We start from the raw sequence: 20,265 nt of genomic DNA, 5'->3' as shown, positions 1-20,265 counted from the left end.
CCGGGCGAAACCCCACCCCCGCGTGCGCAGCCCCCGGAAGTGATGTCGCACGCTGGGGGCGGGGCCACGCCATTTGAGGGGAAAACAAAGAGTTTTCCCCTCAAATGGCGTGGCCCCGCCCCCAGCGTGCGACATCACTTCCGGGTGATGTGCACGCAGCGCGCGCGCACTACACGTGCGCACACGTTCCAGACACCAGCCGGGAGCCCCCTGCTCCTGGCCAAAACATATTTGGCAACCCTATCAGGTTGCCAGCTCTAAGCTGAGAACTTCTTGGAGATTTGAGGGTGGAGTCTTGGGAGGGTGAGGTTTGGGGAGGGAAGTTACCTCAGTAGGGTATAATGCCATAGAATACATCCCCCCAAAGCAGCCATATTCTCCAGGGGAACTGATCTCTGTTATTTGTAATTCTGGGTGATCTCCAGTCCTCACCTGGAGATTGGCAGCCCTAATTCACCTGGTGGAAACTACTAGTTTGGAGAATGGAGTCTATGGCATTATACCCCTCTGAGATCCCTCCTCTCCTCAAACCCCACCTTCCCTAGACTCTACCTCCCTAATCTCTAGGAATTTCATAACCTGGAGTTGGCAACCATATCGCCTTTCAACTCAAAAGCCACCATACCTTCATATGCTCCTCTATCTTAAGGTCCTCCCCCTTCCCACTGAGAGCTTCTGCTTCAGAAAACTGGCCCAGTTGTGTGGAGCCAGCCAGTGTTCCCTCTAAGCTGAGTGAGTGTGAGCTAGCTCACAGTTTTTTAGCCTCTTAGCTCAGGAAGGATGGCTCCAGAGCAAACTAATTTATTCAGTAGCCAAATCGCCTGCTCACAACTTTACTGGCAGTAGCTCACAAAGTAAAATTTTTGCTCACAAAATTCCACAGCTTGGAGGGAGCATTGGTGTGAGCCAATGCTTCCTCTAAGCTGTGGAGCTTTGTGAGCAAAATTTCTACTTTGTGAGCTACTGGCAGTAAAGTTGTGAGTGAGCAATTTGGCTGCTGCATAAATTAGTCTGCTCTGGAGCTATCCTTCCTTAGCTAAGACAAAAATGTGTGAGCCGGAGGCTAAAAACTGTGAGCTAGGTCGCACTAACTCAGCTTAGAGGGAACATGGGTGCCAGCCACTGGGCCAGGCCCACTTGCCTGGTAGGGACCCCTCAAGGACTTGAGTAGCACCTCACATTCCCCTGTATCCTCCTTTCTCCCCACACTATTTTCCCTTTCCCTCCACCTGGCAACCCCCATATCCTCTCCCCTTTACCTGCCTCATTCTCTCCTTCTCAGCATTCACCAACCTACTTCTTCTTTGCCTCCCGTCTTCAGCTATATTGATTATTTACTTTATTTATACCCCATCTTTCTCCACAGTGGGGACCAAAGCAGCTTACATTATTCCCCTCTCCCCCTTTTTACCTGCACAACAACTCAGTGAGGTAGGTTAGTCAGAAAGTATGTGACTGATCCAAAATGTGACTTCGGGGCTCGAAAGCGGGGGGAAATCCGCCCCCGGGGGGCATTTGGCAGCCCTACAACCTGAAGGGGAACTGATCTCTGTAGTTGGGAGATGTGACTGATCCATGTGACTGATTCTGGGCACCACACCTTAAAAAGGATATTATAGCTTTGGAAAAAGTGCAGAAAAGGGCAACTCGAATGATAAAAGGGTTGGAACACTTTCCCTATGAGGAAAGGTTAAAGCGCTTAGGGCTCTTTAGCTTGGAGAAAAGACGACTGAGGGGTGACATGATCGAGGTTTATAAGATTATGCATGGGAAAGAGCAGGTAAAGAAAGAGGTACTTTTCTCCCTTTCTCACAATACAAGAACTCATGGGCACTCCATGAAACTGCAGAGCGGTCGGGTTAGAACGGATAAAAGGAAGTACTTCTTCACCCAAAGAGTGATTAACACATGGAATTCACTGCCACAGGAAGTGGTGGGTGCTACAAGCATGGACGGCTTCAAAAGGGAATTAGATAAGCATATGGAGCAGAGGTCCATCAGTGGCTATTAGCCACAAGGTATAGCTAGGGGCTCTGGGGCAAGTGATGCTCTGTCTTCTGGGTGCTTGGGGGGGGGGTCAACAGTGGGAGGGCTTCTAATGTCCTGGCCCCACTGCTGGACCTCCTGATGGCACTGGTACTTCTGGCCACTGTGTGACACAGAGTGTTGGACTGGATGGGCCTTTGGCCTGATCCAACATTGGCGTCTCTTATGTTCTTATGTTCTTAAAATCACCCAGTGAGTTTCCACAGCCAGATGGGGATTTGAATCTGAGTCTCCCGGATCCTATTCTGAAGATCTAACTGCTACACCCATATTAGCTTTCACAGGATGGCTGCTGTTGAACAACAGCAAGCAGCCAGGCCTAGTTGATGCATGCAAGTTGATTGGGATCAAGTCACGCAGACGTTGCTTCCAGGCCCAAGGCTCTCAACCTCCAGGTGGAACCTGGAGACCTCCCAGAATTACAACTGAACTCCAAACAACAGAGATCTGTACCCCTGGAGAAAATGGCTGTTTGGAAGGCGGACTCTATGGCATTATATTCGTCTGAAATTTTTATCCTCCCCAATCCTGCCCTCCTCAGACTGTACCACAAAATCTCTAGGAGTTTCCCAGCCTGGAGCTGGCAACCCTAGTCAGACCTGGTCTCAATAAGTCCTCCCTCAAAGGCCCAAACAGGCCTAGAAAGGGCCTTGCTCCCCCCCCCTTCCTTTTTACTGACAGAACCCAGTCTGGAATACTGTAGTTGCCTAGCAGCAGCCACTGAGGGAATCTGTTTTTTTGATTTTTGATCAAAAAATATTTTGATTTTTTAAAAGTGCCCCGTGAGGTTTTTTTTAGATTTCACATTTTTCTGCAAACCTGGGGCACTTTTCAGGTTTGTAAAAACATCTGTCTTGCCTGTTCACAGCTCTAGTCACTGGATTTAAGTATCCAAATATTGGCTGACAATAACATTTGACACACACAGCATTTGGATGTTTCTCTCTTAGGAAATAAAAACTTTTTGCTCCTTCTTTGTCTGCCCAGCATTAAATATGTTTATTCTCCTCTCAAGTTGTACAAGAAGGTAATCTTCCAAGTTATTGGAGGTTAAAGCTTGGGGGACACTCTTCTAAGGATGAAGGCTGTTGATAGTAGCACATGTTAGCAAGGGGGAAAATATTGTTTAGTATGATTGTTACTGGATTGTTCTCACACAAACAATCATAGAAAATATCAGCCACTACCGAGCTGATGTGCTTCTGTGTCTCCTTGACACGTTTTACTTCAGGAAGATCAGGAATGGGAGTTCCTTTTCCAATGTTTTCCTTGTACTTAATCTACAACGTTGTACACAATTAGAAAAACAAAACGAAACAGTAAAGACTTACATTTATGTACATGACATACATATCCACCTCACAGTAGAGAACAGAGAAAACAAATGTCAGAAGTTTGCACAGTTGGCATGCACCCATGTGAAAATGTTTCTCTTCAACACTGCCATCTACAGAAAATTAAAAAACAACCCACCCCCCAGAAATTCAAAACTTTAAATTCTAAGTGTGGGGGGGGTGTGGAGCGAGAAGGATCATTGAAATGGTTTGCATCCATTTCAGCCTGTTAGGGATTGCTGAAATACTGAAATATAAAGGGAACCTTTAAATGCATTCTCAGTTGACATGCTGACAGGCCCGTAGCTAGCATGGGGCCCACGGGGCCTGGCCCCCTTGTGTTTCTTCTGGGCCCCCTCCCTATGGGGCTGCCCCCAAAGTGCTCCAACTTACCACCTGCACTGTACTTCCATTTAATTAGCTGGCGCCCCCCCCAAGGCCCCCTCCCAAAGAATTCCCTAGCTACGGGGCTGCATGCTGTGGTCTCTTTAAATGCCTTCTCCAAGACCTGCTGCTGGTGCCGGGGTGTCTACTGACACAAACCACACAAACCCACTTGGGAGGTTTGTGGGAGCTCATGAGGGTGGGATGGCATGAACTGAGGTTTGCGAACCACGAACTAGGCGCAGTTCGTGACAAATTTCAGTTCATAATTTGGTTCGTAACCATCCCTAGTCAACACTTCAACTGCTATGGTCATTGCCAGCATTAGGTGTCTTGCAGTGGTGTTGGAACCTCATATGAAACAGGTTGCCAGTCCACTATAGGGAAGTGTGAATAAATCAGCTTAAATTCAAGTACTTTCCCTCAAACAGTCTTAAAAGATCCTGGCTATGGTCAAAAGCCAGAGCTCTGTAAGCTCACATGCACACAATGAATTTTTCATATACAAGAGAATGCTCTGTGTGGTCAATTGGGAATCTACCATGAAACACAGAGCTTGGCCTAACTTAAAAGAAAATGAAATAGTCACTGTATGCATACAAATCCATGTGAGCCCTGGAACCAATAGTTTTATGGATTTTTTTCCTATTGTGACAACATTTCATGACTAATTCCCATTGCAATCATTGGCACTTGCAGCCTATCTTATGCATGAATACTCAAAAGTAAGTCCCACTGCATTCAATGGGAGTTATTTCCAAGTAAGTATACATATAGTGTTACATCCATGAATCATAACTAACATTAGATGATTAGATGGATTTGTGCCAGAGCCTATTGGAACTATTCCACTCTGTGTACGTGTGTGTGTATGTGTATAAATATTCTATATTCGTGTTGTTATTGTTAAATGAAACTAAGAAAAGGGAAATAAACCCACAAAATCTCAAAGAACTCAAATATATAATATGAGCACTTACTCTCATAAATCATATATATTTTAAAGGCATCCTGTTCTATCCAACATGGGTGAAGGTACATATACAACATTCAGTAAAACATTGCTTTTTTACATTAAAAAAACAGGACATTGTGTAAAATACAATCAAAAACAAATTTTTCTTCTGAAAAATTCTACCTCATACATTGTGGGAAGGAAAGTAAGAGGGAACAGGAAAAAAGAAGAGAATGTGTGAGAGAAATGAATTCTTTAAACTGCTGTCAGTGTTAAATATTGTAACTGTAACTACATTTATTATTGTGAACTCATCTGGAACATCATTATAAACTCAATAATATTTGATATATTTCAGAAAATGTTTCAAATTAGTTGATAATTAGAAAATGTTAATGTTAGATTATTCTTTGTGTGAATAATTTATTTATGAAGATAAAAACAGAAGAAAGAACTAGTTAGCAAATTATTTTTTGGTGAATGATGATAAAACCATTGATTGTTTTCAAGTTAATGGAGAATTTCACATGTTATTCTGCAATTGTTGTTAGGATTATTTAAAGCTGGAAGTTTAATAAGTTGGAACAGCACAGGTGTTAAAAATCTGATGGGTTTTGTACCGTGCTTATTGCATCCTGGGTTTGTTTTATTCGCTGCATCTCAGGCGTCTTTTCTATAGCTGTTCCTGTTCCAATATCTTCTTTATATAAAATCTTAACCAAGACAACAAAATTGAGCATAGAAAACAACACAGTCACTTGATAGAGAAAGTCTAAAAAACAGTGGAGACTCAAGAAAGAAAGATCTCAGGTTAGCTTCCTGATCATAAATGTATTGACATGGAATAACTCCCACTGATTTCAGAGCAGCTTGTGCCCAAGTAAATTATCCTTAATCAATGAAAAATCCAAACTATACACTCATTTCAGTGGTGTTTTTGAAGACAAAGCCAATCTAGAGAAGCAGAAACTAAATCAAAAGAAAGGAGGCATTCTGACTTTGTCCACCTTGGTGTTTTTGACAATTTCTGTTTCTAGTTTGATTCAGAGAGCCCCCGGGGTATGTCAAAAGTGCCCACAGGAGAGTAGTGACAACTTTGAACAGTACTGAATGCTACTCTGGAGGATCTTCAGACTCCAATAGTGGCTTTTTAAAAGCATTATGCAAGAGAAGAGGTACCTCCAATGCTCTGGTTCAGGTACACAAGACTCAGCCTATTTGTAGAAGTTAAATTTGTAATGGCACCGATTTTAACTCAGAAACATTTCATGCGCCTCTCCACTGTTTTGGTTAGACAACCAGAGGTAAACATAAGCAGTAAAGACATCACATAATAGCAGCAATACTTAGCATCATTTTGAGACTTCATGCTCAAAACATTCTAAACAGGAACAGAACAAGAACATATTACATGTAGCTGCTAAGTAAATAAGAGCAAACCTGTTATGTTACGAGCACATAGCCTGCAAAGCCACATGGACAAAATCAGGCCAAACATTTCTAAATACTTTTGTCAGATACGCTGAGCTTAATCTACTGGGTAACAAAAAGGTTGCTGAACAGGAAAGGAATCAGAGTGCAACTGTTCAAGCAGCCATGTATGAAAGAGACAGCAACAGCTCTGCCTGATGAGTATTACATTAGTAAAAAAGACGAAGGCTCTGATTCTGCCAGTGGTGTACCTAGCGTATTTAACACCTGGAGTGCCAGGGCAGGGCACACAGTGAAGAACAAAGCATTGGGGCTGTAAGACTGGAGGGGATATCTGTGGAAGGAGTAGGGGGGGGAGAGAGAAAACTTTGATTGGATTTTTTTCCCCAAAGGCAGGGAATGTGCTTGAGATTTGGTAAGGGACACCAATTGAGCACCCAGTGCAGAGAGGTGGCTGGGGTGTCTCCCAAGCCCCATCCAACGCCTGGAGTTTCCTCAAAGAAGAGTGGGCTTTAAAAAAAGAATATCAAGGGGTGGGGAAACCAGTTGGAAAGAGAATAGACTGTTTGTGTTTTCTAAACAGGCAAGTTCCTGGTGCAGGGAAAAGGGTTGGGTTTGGGGGGCCTTGATGCCCCTACTCCCTCACTACGGAGCAGGCACCCCCCCTACTGCCTGCACCTGGGGCAGATCGCACCTACTGCCCTGCCCTTGGTATGCCACTGATTTCCACACATTCTTATATATGAGTATACAAGGAGCTTCAACAGTATCAAGGGAGATTCTTAAGTGGAGGTCTTTGCAAAATTAGGACAAAAAAATGATGATGACAGAACTGTGTGAAAAATCGTGGGGCAAACTAAAGTTACCGTGCTGAAGTTCTTCTGGTTTTCTTTAACTCGCAGTATTTCTGGTGTTTCGTTTACCACAGTGACTTTTCCTTTGCTATGCTGCATATCTTGTTGATACTGAAGCTGTTAAAAAAAAAAGTATCTGCTTAGTTTATTGTTCTTGCAGAGGTATTCAGACTTCCTTGTGTGGGATTTGACTTTTTGAAAAGATACAATGGTTAGTGATAGTAAAGTTTCTCTTCCTACAAGTGTCTTTAGTTTCAACAGAATATGGTATGGAGCTACAAGAATTCAACAGGATTTGGGCATATCTAAGGTTTTCCTGAAGAGGAGTTACTGGGTTGTTTCTAATCCTTGTTCTCTGACAGTGCAGCACATGGAAGACTTCTGGCTACAAGAAGAAGAAGAAGAGAAGAGATTGGATTTATACCCCGCCCTTCACTTGGAGTCTCAGAGCGGCTTACAAACTCCTTTCCCTTCCCCTCCCCACAACAGACACCCTGTGAGGTGGGTGGGGCTGAGAGAACTCTGATACAAACTGCTCTTTTTCAAGGACAGCTGTGCCAGAGCTTGTGACTGACCCAAGGTCACATCAACAGGTGCAAGTGGAGGAGTGGGGACTCAAACCTGGTTCTCCCAGATTAGAGTCCACACACTTAACCACTACACCAAACAGTATCAACAACAGCTAATCCAGTCATTGATCTGCTTACATTTTTACACATTACTTCACAGGCTTACACATGCAAAGCAAATTAATCTCAAAATATTCTTTGCTTGCTGTGCTATAGTATTTTTTTTTAAGCCATATATATACCATGCTGAAGTTCTTTTGGTTCTCCCGGACTCTCTGCATTTCTGGTGTATCTAGGACAGGCACATAATACGACATGGTTCTCTCTGCCTCTTCCTTGTACTTTTTCTGTTATGAAAAAGGGGAAAAATATTTACTGCTATGGTAATAAAGGATTAACCAGAGAAAAGAGGATTTTTAGAATGCAAATGCTCCTCATCTGAGGAATAGACCAAACAACCATACCTACCTTTTCTGGGATGTCTACCTTGTGTGAAAGGACTACCTCATGACAAAAACAACTGTTAATGAGCAGAAGGAATATGACACACTGACTGGCTTTACTATAACTCGGTACAGTAATACACTCGGTGCTATAACTCGGTACAGTTCAGGGAATTTTTCAATATAAGTCAACATGAGTCATTACCTGACTTGAAAGGTTCTTCACTTGATGAGCATGAATGATCTCTGGTGTGTCAACAACAGTAGTATAGTTGGCTTTTTCCATTTCTGCAGATTGCTTATATTTAATCTGTGATGGAAAGGTCACAAGTAAGTATGCATAACAACCACGTTTACAAATGCAGGTTCCCTTGATTCCAGATTGATGACCCACTGTTGACACTGACCTGGCTAGCAATGTCCATGGCATTCTTTGCTCTCATAAAATCTGGTGTTCCCAATGCAAGAGCTGTCATACCTCTTCCTTTGATTTCCAGTTCCAGACCTTTCTTGTATTCTTTCTGTGGTTAAAAAGCAAGAAACAGACGAAACATTAAAATGGGATGGTGTTTACCAAGAGTGAAATATGTTTAGACATCTACCTTGATTCACAAGCGTCATAAGAGGCCCCAGAACAGTTTCACCCTGTGGTGCACCTTACCTCATTCAAGATATGGGTTGCATTCTTTGCTCTGAGTAAATCTGGTGTCTCTTCCAAAATAGTTAGGCCTTTACCTTTGACACCTTCTTCCAAATCTCTCCTGTATTCTTTCTATGAAGGAAGAGTAGAAAGAAGAAAAACTGAAAAAACAAACAAGCAAACAAACAAACAAAATCTGATTATCTTAAAGCAACAAACAGAGTTATGGTGTTCAAGGGTCTACCAGTTATCAAGAAACAAAATGAAGACAAGTCAGCATACTTTGATTAAGAAAAGAACATATACAATGGAACAACCATGTTGACTTGGCCAACAGGAAAACCAACATTAATGCCACTACAGTGAACAATTAGTGACTTTGTACATTAACAAACTAGAACAAGCCATAAATACGACAGAAATCATGCTTAAGGTAAATGTTTAAGCCTGAAAAGGAAAGTAGTGAGGGGGCTGCTTTGGTGAGAATAATTAGTGAAAACTAGTTGGGTTGCTATTAGCAAAAGACAACAGAGTAGCCGCGCTACCTCGCTTGCTATTTTGGTGGCATATTTGACATGCAATAAAGATGGTGTAATCTCCAGGCCGGTAAGGTTTCTGCCTTTAATGGACTCTTCAAAGTCTTTTTTATATTCTTTCTAATAGGAGTTGGAAGAAAACAAAAAGAAGGAAAATAGTGTTTATTTCGAAACAATGTGAAAAATACACCAGGAAGAAGAACAGATTCTAGTTATTCTACAGTGCTGCTAGAATGTGTTAGCTGGTTACACATCCAGGCTTGATCTCAGTGATGTTTGTAAGGGTTTTGCCTTATTGTAAGTTACATAAAATATTTATACAGGTTTTGCCTTATTGTAAGTTACATAAAATATTTATGTAACAATGTAATAATGAATATAATTACAGAGGTTCAGCTTGCTATAAGGTTATGTTACTTTAAGAATGTGAAGCTCATCATGCAGCTGCATGGAATTAACTAGTAGAATTTTTATAAAATCTGGATTAATGTAGAGAGCATTTGCCAGCCACCAAATGAAGGCTTCTAGCCAGGTGAAAAAAGGACTGGTTTGCTACTACTATAATTAATAGTGCTTAGGAGAGCATAGCCAACAAAATCCAGGAGGCTGTTTTTGAATTTATTGGCTTGCTCCACATATAGACACTTGTTGAATGCAGAAGTAAGTTTACTAAGTATTAAATCATTACAAAATGAATAACTTTTTCATGCAACTGCATATGAATTTTCATTTACTTGGTTTATTCCAGGATATTATGAAGGCTATTACAATATTGAGCTGGATTAAGAAGCTGACCTCTCCTAACAACATAGCCTTACATTTGAGGAAGACTGTAAAAGTTGAAATAAGTTCATACCGGGTACTTATCATGTTGGACTATATTGGACTTGTAATTTACAATATTGTACAAATAAGGATGTTGACAAAATCTTTTGCATTTTATAAAGTCTAACAAATTATGTAAATTTTCTTAATAATGTTCTCATCACAGGATTTTGTGTGTGTTTTCCTATTGGACACCTGTGACCCCTCTTGCTTTGTATTATTGTAAGTGGTGGCATTTTAGCCATGTGACAGTAATAAGGCTGGCTAAGCCTTTGGACAAACAAGATGTTCACACCATGTGTCAATTTTTCAATAAGCTGCCATATTTTTGCCATTGCTATCATTTAGTGCTCCTTGACTGTTACTGTAGGAAGAACAAATATGTTACAGGATATGAATTCACACCACATACAGAAAAAAAAAATACCTTTCTATCCTCCCATACACCATTGGAATTTTTTTTTGGGGGGGAGGGGTTGAAACTGAAGAAACAGAATGGTCATCCATGTCATCCAAAAATATGGGTGGGCCTTTAATAAGCACTATTAGTTTAGTTTAGAGAAATATTGACTCTGAATTAGTATTGACTTGGAAGGAACAATTTGGGTTTGGCATCTTTTCCTGGGCACCTACTGGATTGTGAAATAGCAGATAAAAGTGCAATTTAAACGCACTGGAAACACATGTAACCATGAAATACATGACAACTTTTCTTCATTTTCTTAAGAGAAAAGGGAGACGTCTCTTGGCTACCAAAAGAAAATCCAGGGCTCAGTTGCCTCCATGTCCACTGTACCCATGCACTGTGGGGTTATTGTAAATAAGGGCACAAGAGCTACAAAAAGCAAGGGCAGTGGGGGTTTGTGGAACTCCTGGAGAGGAGCATATCATGACACATTTACGTTACTCCTTGTACCATTTGGCCAGGAACAAATTCACACTAATACCACCATTCTAAACAGAATTAAACCCTTTGAAGTCCACTGAAGTAATAGGCTTAGAAGGATATAACTCTGCTACGAATGGCACTGTTAGGCTTGTGGAGCTGTATTGATTGAGTGCATTGTCTCAGTACTTTGGACTTGATATGCATAGTATTTGCCTCAAAATGTTCACCAATGTTCTGAGTAGTTGTGTAATGCAAAGAGGAACTCAAACAACTGATGGAGCCACCCAAACACTATGACCAAATACCTTATACAAGTGTATTTCACCCTGTATAAGTTTCACTTTGGGACAGAACAATACCAAAACTTCAAACAGGCCATGAAATAAACTGTGTGAAATAACAGAATGACAGGCCATTGGAGGAAAATACTATAACACTGAAGACAAACAAGGATCGATAGAGGAGGAATCTAGTGGAAATTGTTTCCTACTACTTTTACCTACCAAAGAAATCTTCGAGCAGGCTGCAGGAAAGCAACAAATTGTAGTTGTTTTCATGAACTAGCAAGCATAAATGATCTTAATTCCACAAATTCTAAGTGAAATAATTGTTCAGTCTTCATAGCCCTACTTCCAAACTTCTTTTATTTGTCAGCTTCTAATTTGAAGTCCATGCCTAATAAAATATGCTGTACGGTAACACTATAAGCAAACAGTTGGATCCAAAGCAAAAGCACTGGAGTTCTATACCTCCCCACTCCTGCTGTAGCCCACTGAGTCTTCAGGAATAGAAAGGGGAGAGGGGGGGGATCTGCAGTGGGAGGAGTGAAAACCAAGGCAAATTATGATGAGCTATAGGAGGATCTCTCTACACTGGGTGAGTTGGCAAACACTAGGGTTGTCAGCATCAGGTTTGGAAATTCCTGGAGATTTGGGGGTGGAGCATGGGGAGGCAGGGTTTTAGGAGGGGATGGACTAAAGCTGGGCAATAATCCTATTGTGTCCCCCCCCCCCAAAGCAGTCGTTTCCTCCAGGAGAACAGATCTCTGTAGTCTGGAGATCAGCTGTGAGTCCAGGAGATCTCCAGGGCCCACATGGAGTTTGGCATCCCTAGCAACAATGTGACAAATGAAATCCACTGTGGGTGTAAGCAATGTTCCCTCTAAGCTGTGGAGTCTTGTGAGCAAAAAATCTACTTTGTGAGCTACTGGCGTTAAAGTTGTGAGCGAGCGATTCGGCTACTGCATAAATTAGTTTGCTCTGGAGCCATCCTTCCTGAGCTAGGACAAAAATGTGTGAGCTGGAGGCTAAAAAACTGTGAGCCAACTCACACTAACTCAGCTTAGAGGGAACACTGGGTGTAAGATGATAACATCCTGGAACAAAAATAAAATCCTAATTTTAAATACATGCTGGTGGAGTCTGAACAGGCTAAGACTGAAGAGACCTTGGGGTGAAAATATCCACCCAGTATACAGCAGTGTTGGACAAGGCAGAATCCATGCTAGGAATGATTAGGAAAGGAACTGAAAATAAAACAGCCAATATTGTAATGCTCTGGTATAAAGCTGATTTGGAATACTATGTGCAGTGTTCCCTCTAAGCTGTGTGCATGAGTGGCCACTCATTTACACAGGAAGCCCCGCTCAGCAGCAGTCTGGAGCCGCATGGGGTCTTGCACTGCCCATTGACCATTTGAAGATTACAGCAGTTACATTCTGCTCAGGATGTGAACTGCTCTGCTTGGGGGGTGGGAAATTAGAGGGAATATTGACTGTGCACAGTTCTGGTCATTGTATCTCAGAAAGCAGAGCTTGGAAAAGCACAAAAGAGGGCGACCAAGATGATTTCCTATCAGAAAAGGCTGGAGGGTCTGGAACTTTTCAGTCTAGAAAAAAAGACAGACAGGGGGAGAGTGACAGAGGTTTATCAAATTATATGTGAGGTGGAAAACGTGGGTGGAGGGAATTTTTTCACCCTCTTGCATAATAGTAGAACTCAGGGGTATCTGATTAAATTGTTGGGAAATAAATTCACGGCAAAAAAGAGTCTCGAAGAGTCGGACTCGACTGTGTGACTGAACGACAACAATTAAACTGTGAAATTCACTGCCAAGGAGGTAGTGATGGCCGTGACCATAGATGGCTTTAAAAAGGGTTCTTAGCCATAGTTACTGAAGGAAGCCTCCGTGTACAGAGGTAGCAGACCTCTGACTATCAGTGCTAGGAGGCAGCATGAGGAAAGGCCTCAACCTCTGTGCCCTGGTTTGCTGTCCCTCAAGGGCCACTGGTTGGCTGCTGTGTGGAAACAGGATGCTGGACTAGATGGACCCCTGGTCTGATACAGCAGGCATTTTTTAAGCAAGTAAGCATGAAAACTGCTCTCCTCTTCACTGCTAACAGAAGAAACTGCTGTTCCACTGACAGAATGGCACGTTTGGATCCAACCCTTCAAAGATATTTCAATGAAGATAGATCCCTATCAGTAATCATTTAAATCTGACTGTTAACATAAAGCCAAGATAAGAATTATGTTCACATTGTCCCAAATCAAGCCAGTCTGCTGCCCATGATAAAGCAACTTACGTCACTCTGCATGTGCTGCGCTTCCTTAGCAGTGATGTATGTTGGTGTTTCAAAATCCAGCATGGCTTTCCCTCTTTCTTTTTCATATTTTTCCTTATATTTCACCTGTCAAGAGGGAGTCAAGTGTTACCCACTGTTCTACCACAGTTTATAAACAGAACAGAAAGGATTCCTTAGAAAAAGTAGGTCTCCTTCTCACTCCTGCGATTCCATTCCACACAGTTTATAAAGCCAGCCATAACAAACTACAGATTTCAGTGCAGGGATACTTGGAGAAAAAAAAATGGAACTGGATTTAAGGCAAATTTTGTTTTGAATTCATAAAGAAATTGGTTGCAGCAACTAATTACAGAACTTACACTGTAATTCTAAGGGGGGAGGACGAAAGCACTCAGGGAGCCAACTGACCTATGTGTCGGCGTAAGTTTGAGATACGCCATCATAAGGGCCACTTATAATGGCACAGACCCCCCAGCACCGCTCCATCACTCATCGGCGCCAGCAGCAGGCCACAGTGGCTACCCATTGTCTCAGCTGAGGCGTAGGCCCCTGCACTGGCATGGTTGTGGGCAGTTTTGAGGAGTGGCCAGAGCTAGTTGGTTTCCTGAGCCCTTTCAGCCTAGGAATGCCCCCTGCCAGAGGGGGAAAGCAAAAAACATGGTGCTGCCCATAGCCACCAATTGAACATGAAAATCAAGTCTTCTCCCTGCTGCGGCGGCCTCATCAATTAGCCTCAGAGGAGCTCAGGATGCCAACTGCATGCTTGGCCAACCACCGCTCTCCCCACAGCAGCCAAGACCCCTAATTGTGCCCCCCCCATCCTACATAAACATCAGCAAGGATATCTTACAACTCAGTAGTTAGGGCACGTGGCACAGGACTCTGTTTTGTAGCTCCCTGCCATGCAGTTCAGTAAAGTCTGTGTTGTGCCACAGTAAAGTCTGTGTTGTGCCACAGCTGTGTTTCTGTCTGTTTGGTTTTTAGACTACATGACTGGAGCTCCAACCCCCTCCCTGCCCCAATCCCTCCTCAGGCTGCTTTGTGAAGAGGGGAGGTTCAAGCTTGAGGCTAGATCTGGGAGACCCAGATTCCATTCCCCACTTGTACCATGGAAGCTAGGTGGGTGGCATTGGGTCAAATGCACACCCTCAGCTTAACCAACCTCATGGGGTTGTTGTGAATGTGAAATGGAGAAGAGGGGAATGATGTCAGCCACCTGGGGGAGAAAGGTCAGAAAGAAATTGAGTGAATGGACAACATTCATAACTGTGTTCCCACTCCAGGAAGGGAGGCTTCTGCAACCCAGGTGGAAGACATCTGTGAAGGTAACACTGAGGGGGCGGGGATCATAATGGTCCCTGGAGTCAACGGCTGTGGGGGAGCCAATGCAGTGGGTGGACTTGATGTATTTGGAGGGGGTGGGGTATGCCCATTGGACCTACTGGCATGCAGAAACATCAAATGACTTGCATGGTTTCCATTGCCAGATGTTACAACTACATCACTACACATGGAAGTAATGATGCATGCAGAATGGATCTGGAATGACAGTCTGTAGGCACTGATTGCTCTGGGACAGGAATCACAGAGCCCAGAGTGAAATGATAGTCATTCCAGTCCAAAACCACCTCTGCTCCACCGAGGGAAGTGGGGGATGTGATGGTATGCCCCCACATCTCAGTCCACTCTGGTGGCCGCCTCTCCTGCTCCACCACTGGCAGAGGCAGTGCAGGAGTGTCCTCAGCAATGGACAGCTCAAGCCCCTTCCCAACTATCAGGTGTCTGGATCTGATGACAGGAATTAGCCCCTTTAAGGAGGCAGGATGTGCTCCTGAAAACGAGTGGAACTCCTGTGGCCCACCCCTCTCCGCCCCCTGACTGAGATGGATGCTGGACTCCATACCCTTGCCACATGCATAAATTATGGCCTTAGGGAATAGACTAGCACTGCTGTGGTCACGTGGCAGCCAGCTGCCACAGTGCAGGCATGCCTCAGGATTGCTCTGTTAATCTGGTATAGGCAGTTATACTTTATCAGCAAGTAACGATAGACATAAGCTGAAACTAAATAGGTTGAATGTTTTGGTTTACTTCAAGGAAATCTAACATTTAATTCTGTGAACCAGTTTTTAATTTTAAGCTGAGAATTCTAAGCACCTCTACACAACTACAGTATCCTGTTTTCTCATTTGTAGTACAGGTGCACACTAAGCAAAGTGCATAGTTTATTCAAAAGGGAGTTTAATTCTCAGATAGCCTTAATCACCTTTTGTTAATTACAGTTCTCACTGTCTACAGATCCTAATTCTATTGTCAGATGGACTATTGTACTCTGCTCAGTATTCTGAGGTAAAAATGATAAAGAAAAACGGTGGGAGAAAGCGCATCGGAACCGGGAGAGAAAACTGAAGACTACTTGGAAGCGGTTGACAGGTAAAACGCTTCAGCCCCGTTTCCTAAACAGGACAGAAGCGTTTGTGTCTGAAATTACAAATATATTCCAGTAGGGAATCGGTTCTAAAATGGTTCTGTCTGAAATGACAGACCAGAAACCGTTTGGGAACTGTTCCTCTTCCGGATTATATCGTCTGTCTGAAATTCCTCATTGTGTAACTGAACATATGAAGCAAAGAGTCCATCAAAGGTGAATAATACAAAAAATTGGTTCTTTCTGGAGGTCCTTCTTGGGGGTTATTTCCCTTGGGCGCACGATGGGCCCTGTAAGGACAACATCAGCAGGTATGCCAGCAGGGGAAGAGAGGAGGCTTTAACATGATGTGTACCTAATGTCTCTCTTAGGCCCTCCTCCATCAACAGATGAGCTAGAAGTGTTACCTATGAGCCCACTCCCATACAGGAATCTCTATAATTACCCCCAAAATCCTCTGGTTTTAAAAGAGAAAAAACAGGGCCCCTGAGACTGGCAGGAAGTCCTCTGGATACTCTCAGCTGGGAGCAGCCCAACTGTCTGAAAGTTCCAAGAAGCAGATTGATCAAAGGCCTTTGGTCCAAGCCTCCAGAGCTGCCTCACAGAGTTCCCATTAGAATACAACCCTCTCCAGCCATTCAATCACAAGCCCAGGAAAGGCAGTCAAGCTACTGCTTGGCCCTTGTCAGACCAACCTTAGCTGGCCCACCGCCAAAGTAATTCACTCATCCCATTTAAATGGTTCTGCTGCCCCTGTTGCCTCACCTATCATGCCCATATTTGGACCTCCACTTCCCCCTAGATACACATTTCCCCCTGCTCCCTCAGAAATGTGAATAATCCAATAAGGATTTAGAATTATCACCCTAGACCAGTCTCTGCTGCAGCTGAACTTTACATGGGATTTGGCCAATAATACAAGTCCCCCACCAAAGCCCAGGCAATTCTAAACACATAAAAGGGATGTCCCAGACCCACAGCCTCTGCCACTGCTGAGATCATGGCCATTGGTACCATCATCTGAAATCATGGTCATTGGTATCATCATCCACTGCTGAGATAAGACACCCCATCCCAGTAGTTAGCTGTGTTCCCAGAGCAGCCTTCCTTGCCCTCAGACCTAACCATATTAGAGAGTCTTCTTCAGGACAGGCAACATAATATTTTTTTCTCTTTCCCTTTCCACGTAGGCATCTCCAATATATTATACACGAGGTTTATTTGGCTACCATATACAACTTAGTGGTGCAATATTGCCTTTTTGCTTTCTCTTGATTCAAATTTCAGTTCTGTATCTTGATAGGGGAATAAAGATCATAAAGTGTTTCCTGTTACTTTTTCCTGTTACTTGAGATCCATGTATACAATGGACTGGACACTCCCAGGTATTTGCCCCACAGTATGTTTATGGCTCTACACATGTACAAGATTCTCCACATGTAAAAGGCCAGACACAGGAAACAATTTGGCTAACAAGATCCAAGTTTCACCCGAAAACATCATTTTTGTATTGTTTTTAATCTATAGTAAACTGCCAGCTCCAATTTGAATGAAAGGTTGGCTATAAGTCCTTAAGATAAACAAGAATTAGAAATACCAAAAATGAGAAATACTGATCATCTGACTTACTTGGCTCTGAAGTTCTGAAGCCTCCTTTAGATGGACCTGTTCAAGGTTATCTGGAACCACATGGTAGTGACCCTTACTCTTCTCATACTGCTTCTTGTACTGATACTAAAGGGAAAGTGTCAGAACTACCTCAATAATAAAAATCCTAACTAGATCAGGTTTATATTTTCAGCTAATCCAAACATTTCAACAGAAAGGTAGAAATCAGAAATACAAACAAAAACAAAAGAAAATGAAAATGAAAAATAAAACCCCAGCCAGAAAGGTATTGTAATGCTGAATCATATAAAAAGGGCCAAGATTTTGCATTAAACAAGACAAAAACAAAAACAAAAAAACCATTCTCAAATCATTTCCTTTAAAAGAGAAAAGTGAGTATAAAACAGGGGTAAAACTGGGGGCATTACTTATATCTTCTTGCGTTAGTGCATTCCTCATTCTGTACAAAACAGCCGTATGATGAGAAACTCAAGAAAAAGCAGAATAATTTTAAAAGGTTTATTTCAGTTACCAAAGAAATTTTCAAAGAGTAGTAAAAGTAAAAAGAAAATTGTGAAAACCAGTGAAAAGTGGTATTTCTGTTAGTCAAAACCACAAGTTAAAAATGTACAAAAAATGCCATTAAGATTTGGTTAGAAGTTTTACAACATTCAGAATTCTACAGCTAATAGAAAATTATTGAGAGACTAAAGGTATTAATGTAACTAATCTACGTGGAGTAGAATCATTAGGCAGCAGAGAAGAGATCACTACCAGGTGATTTCCTAGGAACAGTCAAGGAGGAAAGCTGTTACAGAAGTTGTTAGCAGAGATTATCTCAGAAAGGTAGAATGACATAATGTTAAATAGATGTAGACTTCTCTGGGGGACTTACGGAACTGGCAAGCTGGCTGGTGCTCAGGACATGATTCATCGAGAGGGATTCAGACATATCTGTCACTGGCTTGTGAAGTTTCTTGAGGTCTGCCTTATATTTAATCTGCAAGGAGAAAAGAAAAATCAATTTGTGTAAACAGTACTGAGAACTCTCACCTGCGGGGGACATAAAGCAAGCCCCCAGGTAATTCAACTTTCCATCAAAGCTATGCTGAAAGGTTAATGAATCAGACATACCTCACTAGCAATGTGATGAGCATCTTGTAGGGTCTTGTAAATCTTGCTGTCCTTCAGGTCATAATGTGGCTTCTTTCCCTTCTCCTTGTCAAAGTTCTCTTTGTATTTTATCTAAATTCCAAGAGAACAAGCATTATTACAACCTGTCCTGGATTTTTTTTGCTTAACTGGTGCCAAAAGAGAGGCCCACAAAAGGGAGCTTGACTACAAGCAGGTTGGCTCAAAGATGCAGGCCATGAGTACAGAAGATAGGACCAAAGGTACTGCTGGAAAGAAATCATCACACACCTCATTGACAAGGTGACATTTGCCTCTTTCATTCATGTTTATGTTTCAGCTCCATGCTTGAAGTATACAAATATTCAATTAATGACAATTTAGAGAAAGCTGGCATGGCTTTGACAAACCATAGCTGCTAAAACACCTGAAATAAATTATGGTTGTGCACATTTTTTTAAAATTGCCTAAAATTATCATTAACTTTCTGTTATAAGAAATCAGGCAATAGAAAAATCTTCATAATTGCTCACTTTTTATATTATTGCTTCCTATACTCACTAGTATTGAAACAATCCAAAATCAGTTTTTAAGGCGCATCTTGGCTCTTCCTAAGGGAACACCAGTTGCCCTGATGAGAGCAGAAACTGGTCTGCCTTCTCTAAGGGCGCGAGTGTATCTTGCGATTCTAAAATCTTGGAAGAAAATCAGAGCTGCTAGCACTGATTCGTTTAGCCAACCGGCCTTTAATTCAATGCTATCTAAAGACTTAGATCGTTCTTGTTTTCTCAATAACCTACTACTAAGATATTCCATTCCTGACGACCTCCTTAGTTCCTCAACAAATAACTCAGATCTCAGAGAATGGGTATTTAAACATGATGCTTTGCTAGATAGACACTTAATTTTAAAAACACAGTCTGCTACCTGGTTTAAATCATTTAAGAATGATCATTTTAGATCACCTTATCTGGTTAATATCGATAATCATAACCTTAGAGCAGCTTTTACATCTCTGCGCTTTGAATCAATGTCTACGGCCGTATTGGTCAGCCGCTATAGTAGAACACCCAAGGCACAGCGTTTATGTATTTGTGGCTCTTCTGCTATTGAGGATCTCTCCCATTACATTTTTGATTGCTCATTGTACTCCCAGCCTAGGTCAAAATTTTTATCTGGTATTTTATCAGTTTTAAGCTTTTACTCAGTCCCAGAGAAGATTATATTTTTGCTAGCCTATGCCAATGCCGATGTATCCAATAGAATGGCTGGAGGAAGCTGACAGATTGCTCGTAACTGTACGCCCAACCACATGCTCCTTGGATCCGTGCCCTTCCTGGCTTATTAAGGCAGGCCACGAGGGGTTTCGAGGTGCCGCAAGGGAGATTGTTAACAAGTCCCTCGTGGAGGGACGGTTCCCTGCGGTACTCAAGGAAGCGATGGTCCGCCCTCTCTTGAAGAAACCAACTCTAGACCCGACCGTTTTGGCCAACTATCGGCCGGTGTCTAATTTGCCCTATTTGGGCAAATTGATCGAGAGGCGGTGGCGGTACAGCTTCAGGGCTTTCTGGATGACGCTTCTGTCCTGGATCCACTTCAGTCCGGCTT

The 20,265-nt window shown here is 42.5% G+C and overlaps 1 protein-coding gene across 1 annotated transcript in view; it reads right to left on the bottom strand.

Moving 5' to 3' along the window:
- Positions 1–20,265, bottom strand: part of NEB (nebulin) — a 242,927-nt gene that overhangs the window by 23,820 nt on the left and 198,842 nt on the right. The window contains exons 126-137 of the mRNA XM_015410229.1: positions 18,661–18,771; positions 18,422–18,526; positions 17,548–17,652; positions 13,491–13,595; positions 9,202–9,312; positions 8,678–8,788; positions 8,424–8,537; positions 8,222–8,326; positions 7,816–7,920; positions 7,017–7,121; positions 5,340–5,432; positions 3,234–3,326 (exon numbers count right to left, since the gene is read on the bottom strand). Coding sequence (XP_015265715.1) covers positions 3,234–3,326; positions 5,340–5,432; positions 7,017–7,121; positions 7,816–7,920; positions 8,222–8,326; positions 8,424–8,537; positions 8,678–8,788; positions 9,202–9,312; positions 13,491–13,595; positions 17,548–17,652; positions 18,422–18,526; positions 18,661–18,771 — 1,263 coding nt within the window. The remainder of the gene's footprint in view (positions 1–3,233; positions 3,327–5,339; positions 5,433–7,016; positions 7,122–7,815; positions 7,921–8,221; positions 8,327–8,423; positions 8,538–8,677; positions 8,789–9,201; positions 9,313–13,490; positions 13,596–17,547; positions 17,653–18,421; positions 18,527–18,660; positions 18,772–20,265) is intronic.

Source organism: Gekko japonicus, unplaced genomic scaffold (assembly GCF_001447785.1).
Source record: "Gekko japonicus isolate JY-2015 unplaced genomic scaffold, Gekko_japonicus_V1.1 scaffold1167, whole genome shotgun sequence".
Taxonomy (NCBI): domain Eukaryota; kingdom Metazoa; phylum Chordata; class Lepidosauria; order Squamata; family Gekkonidae; genus Gekko; species Gekko japonicus.
Note: the sequence above shows the minus strand (reverse complement) of the source record. Positions and strands in the feature narration are given on the sequence as shown.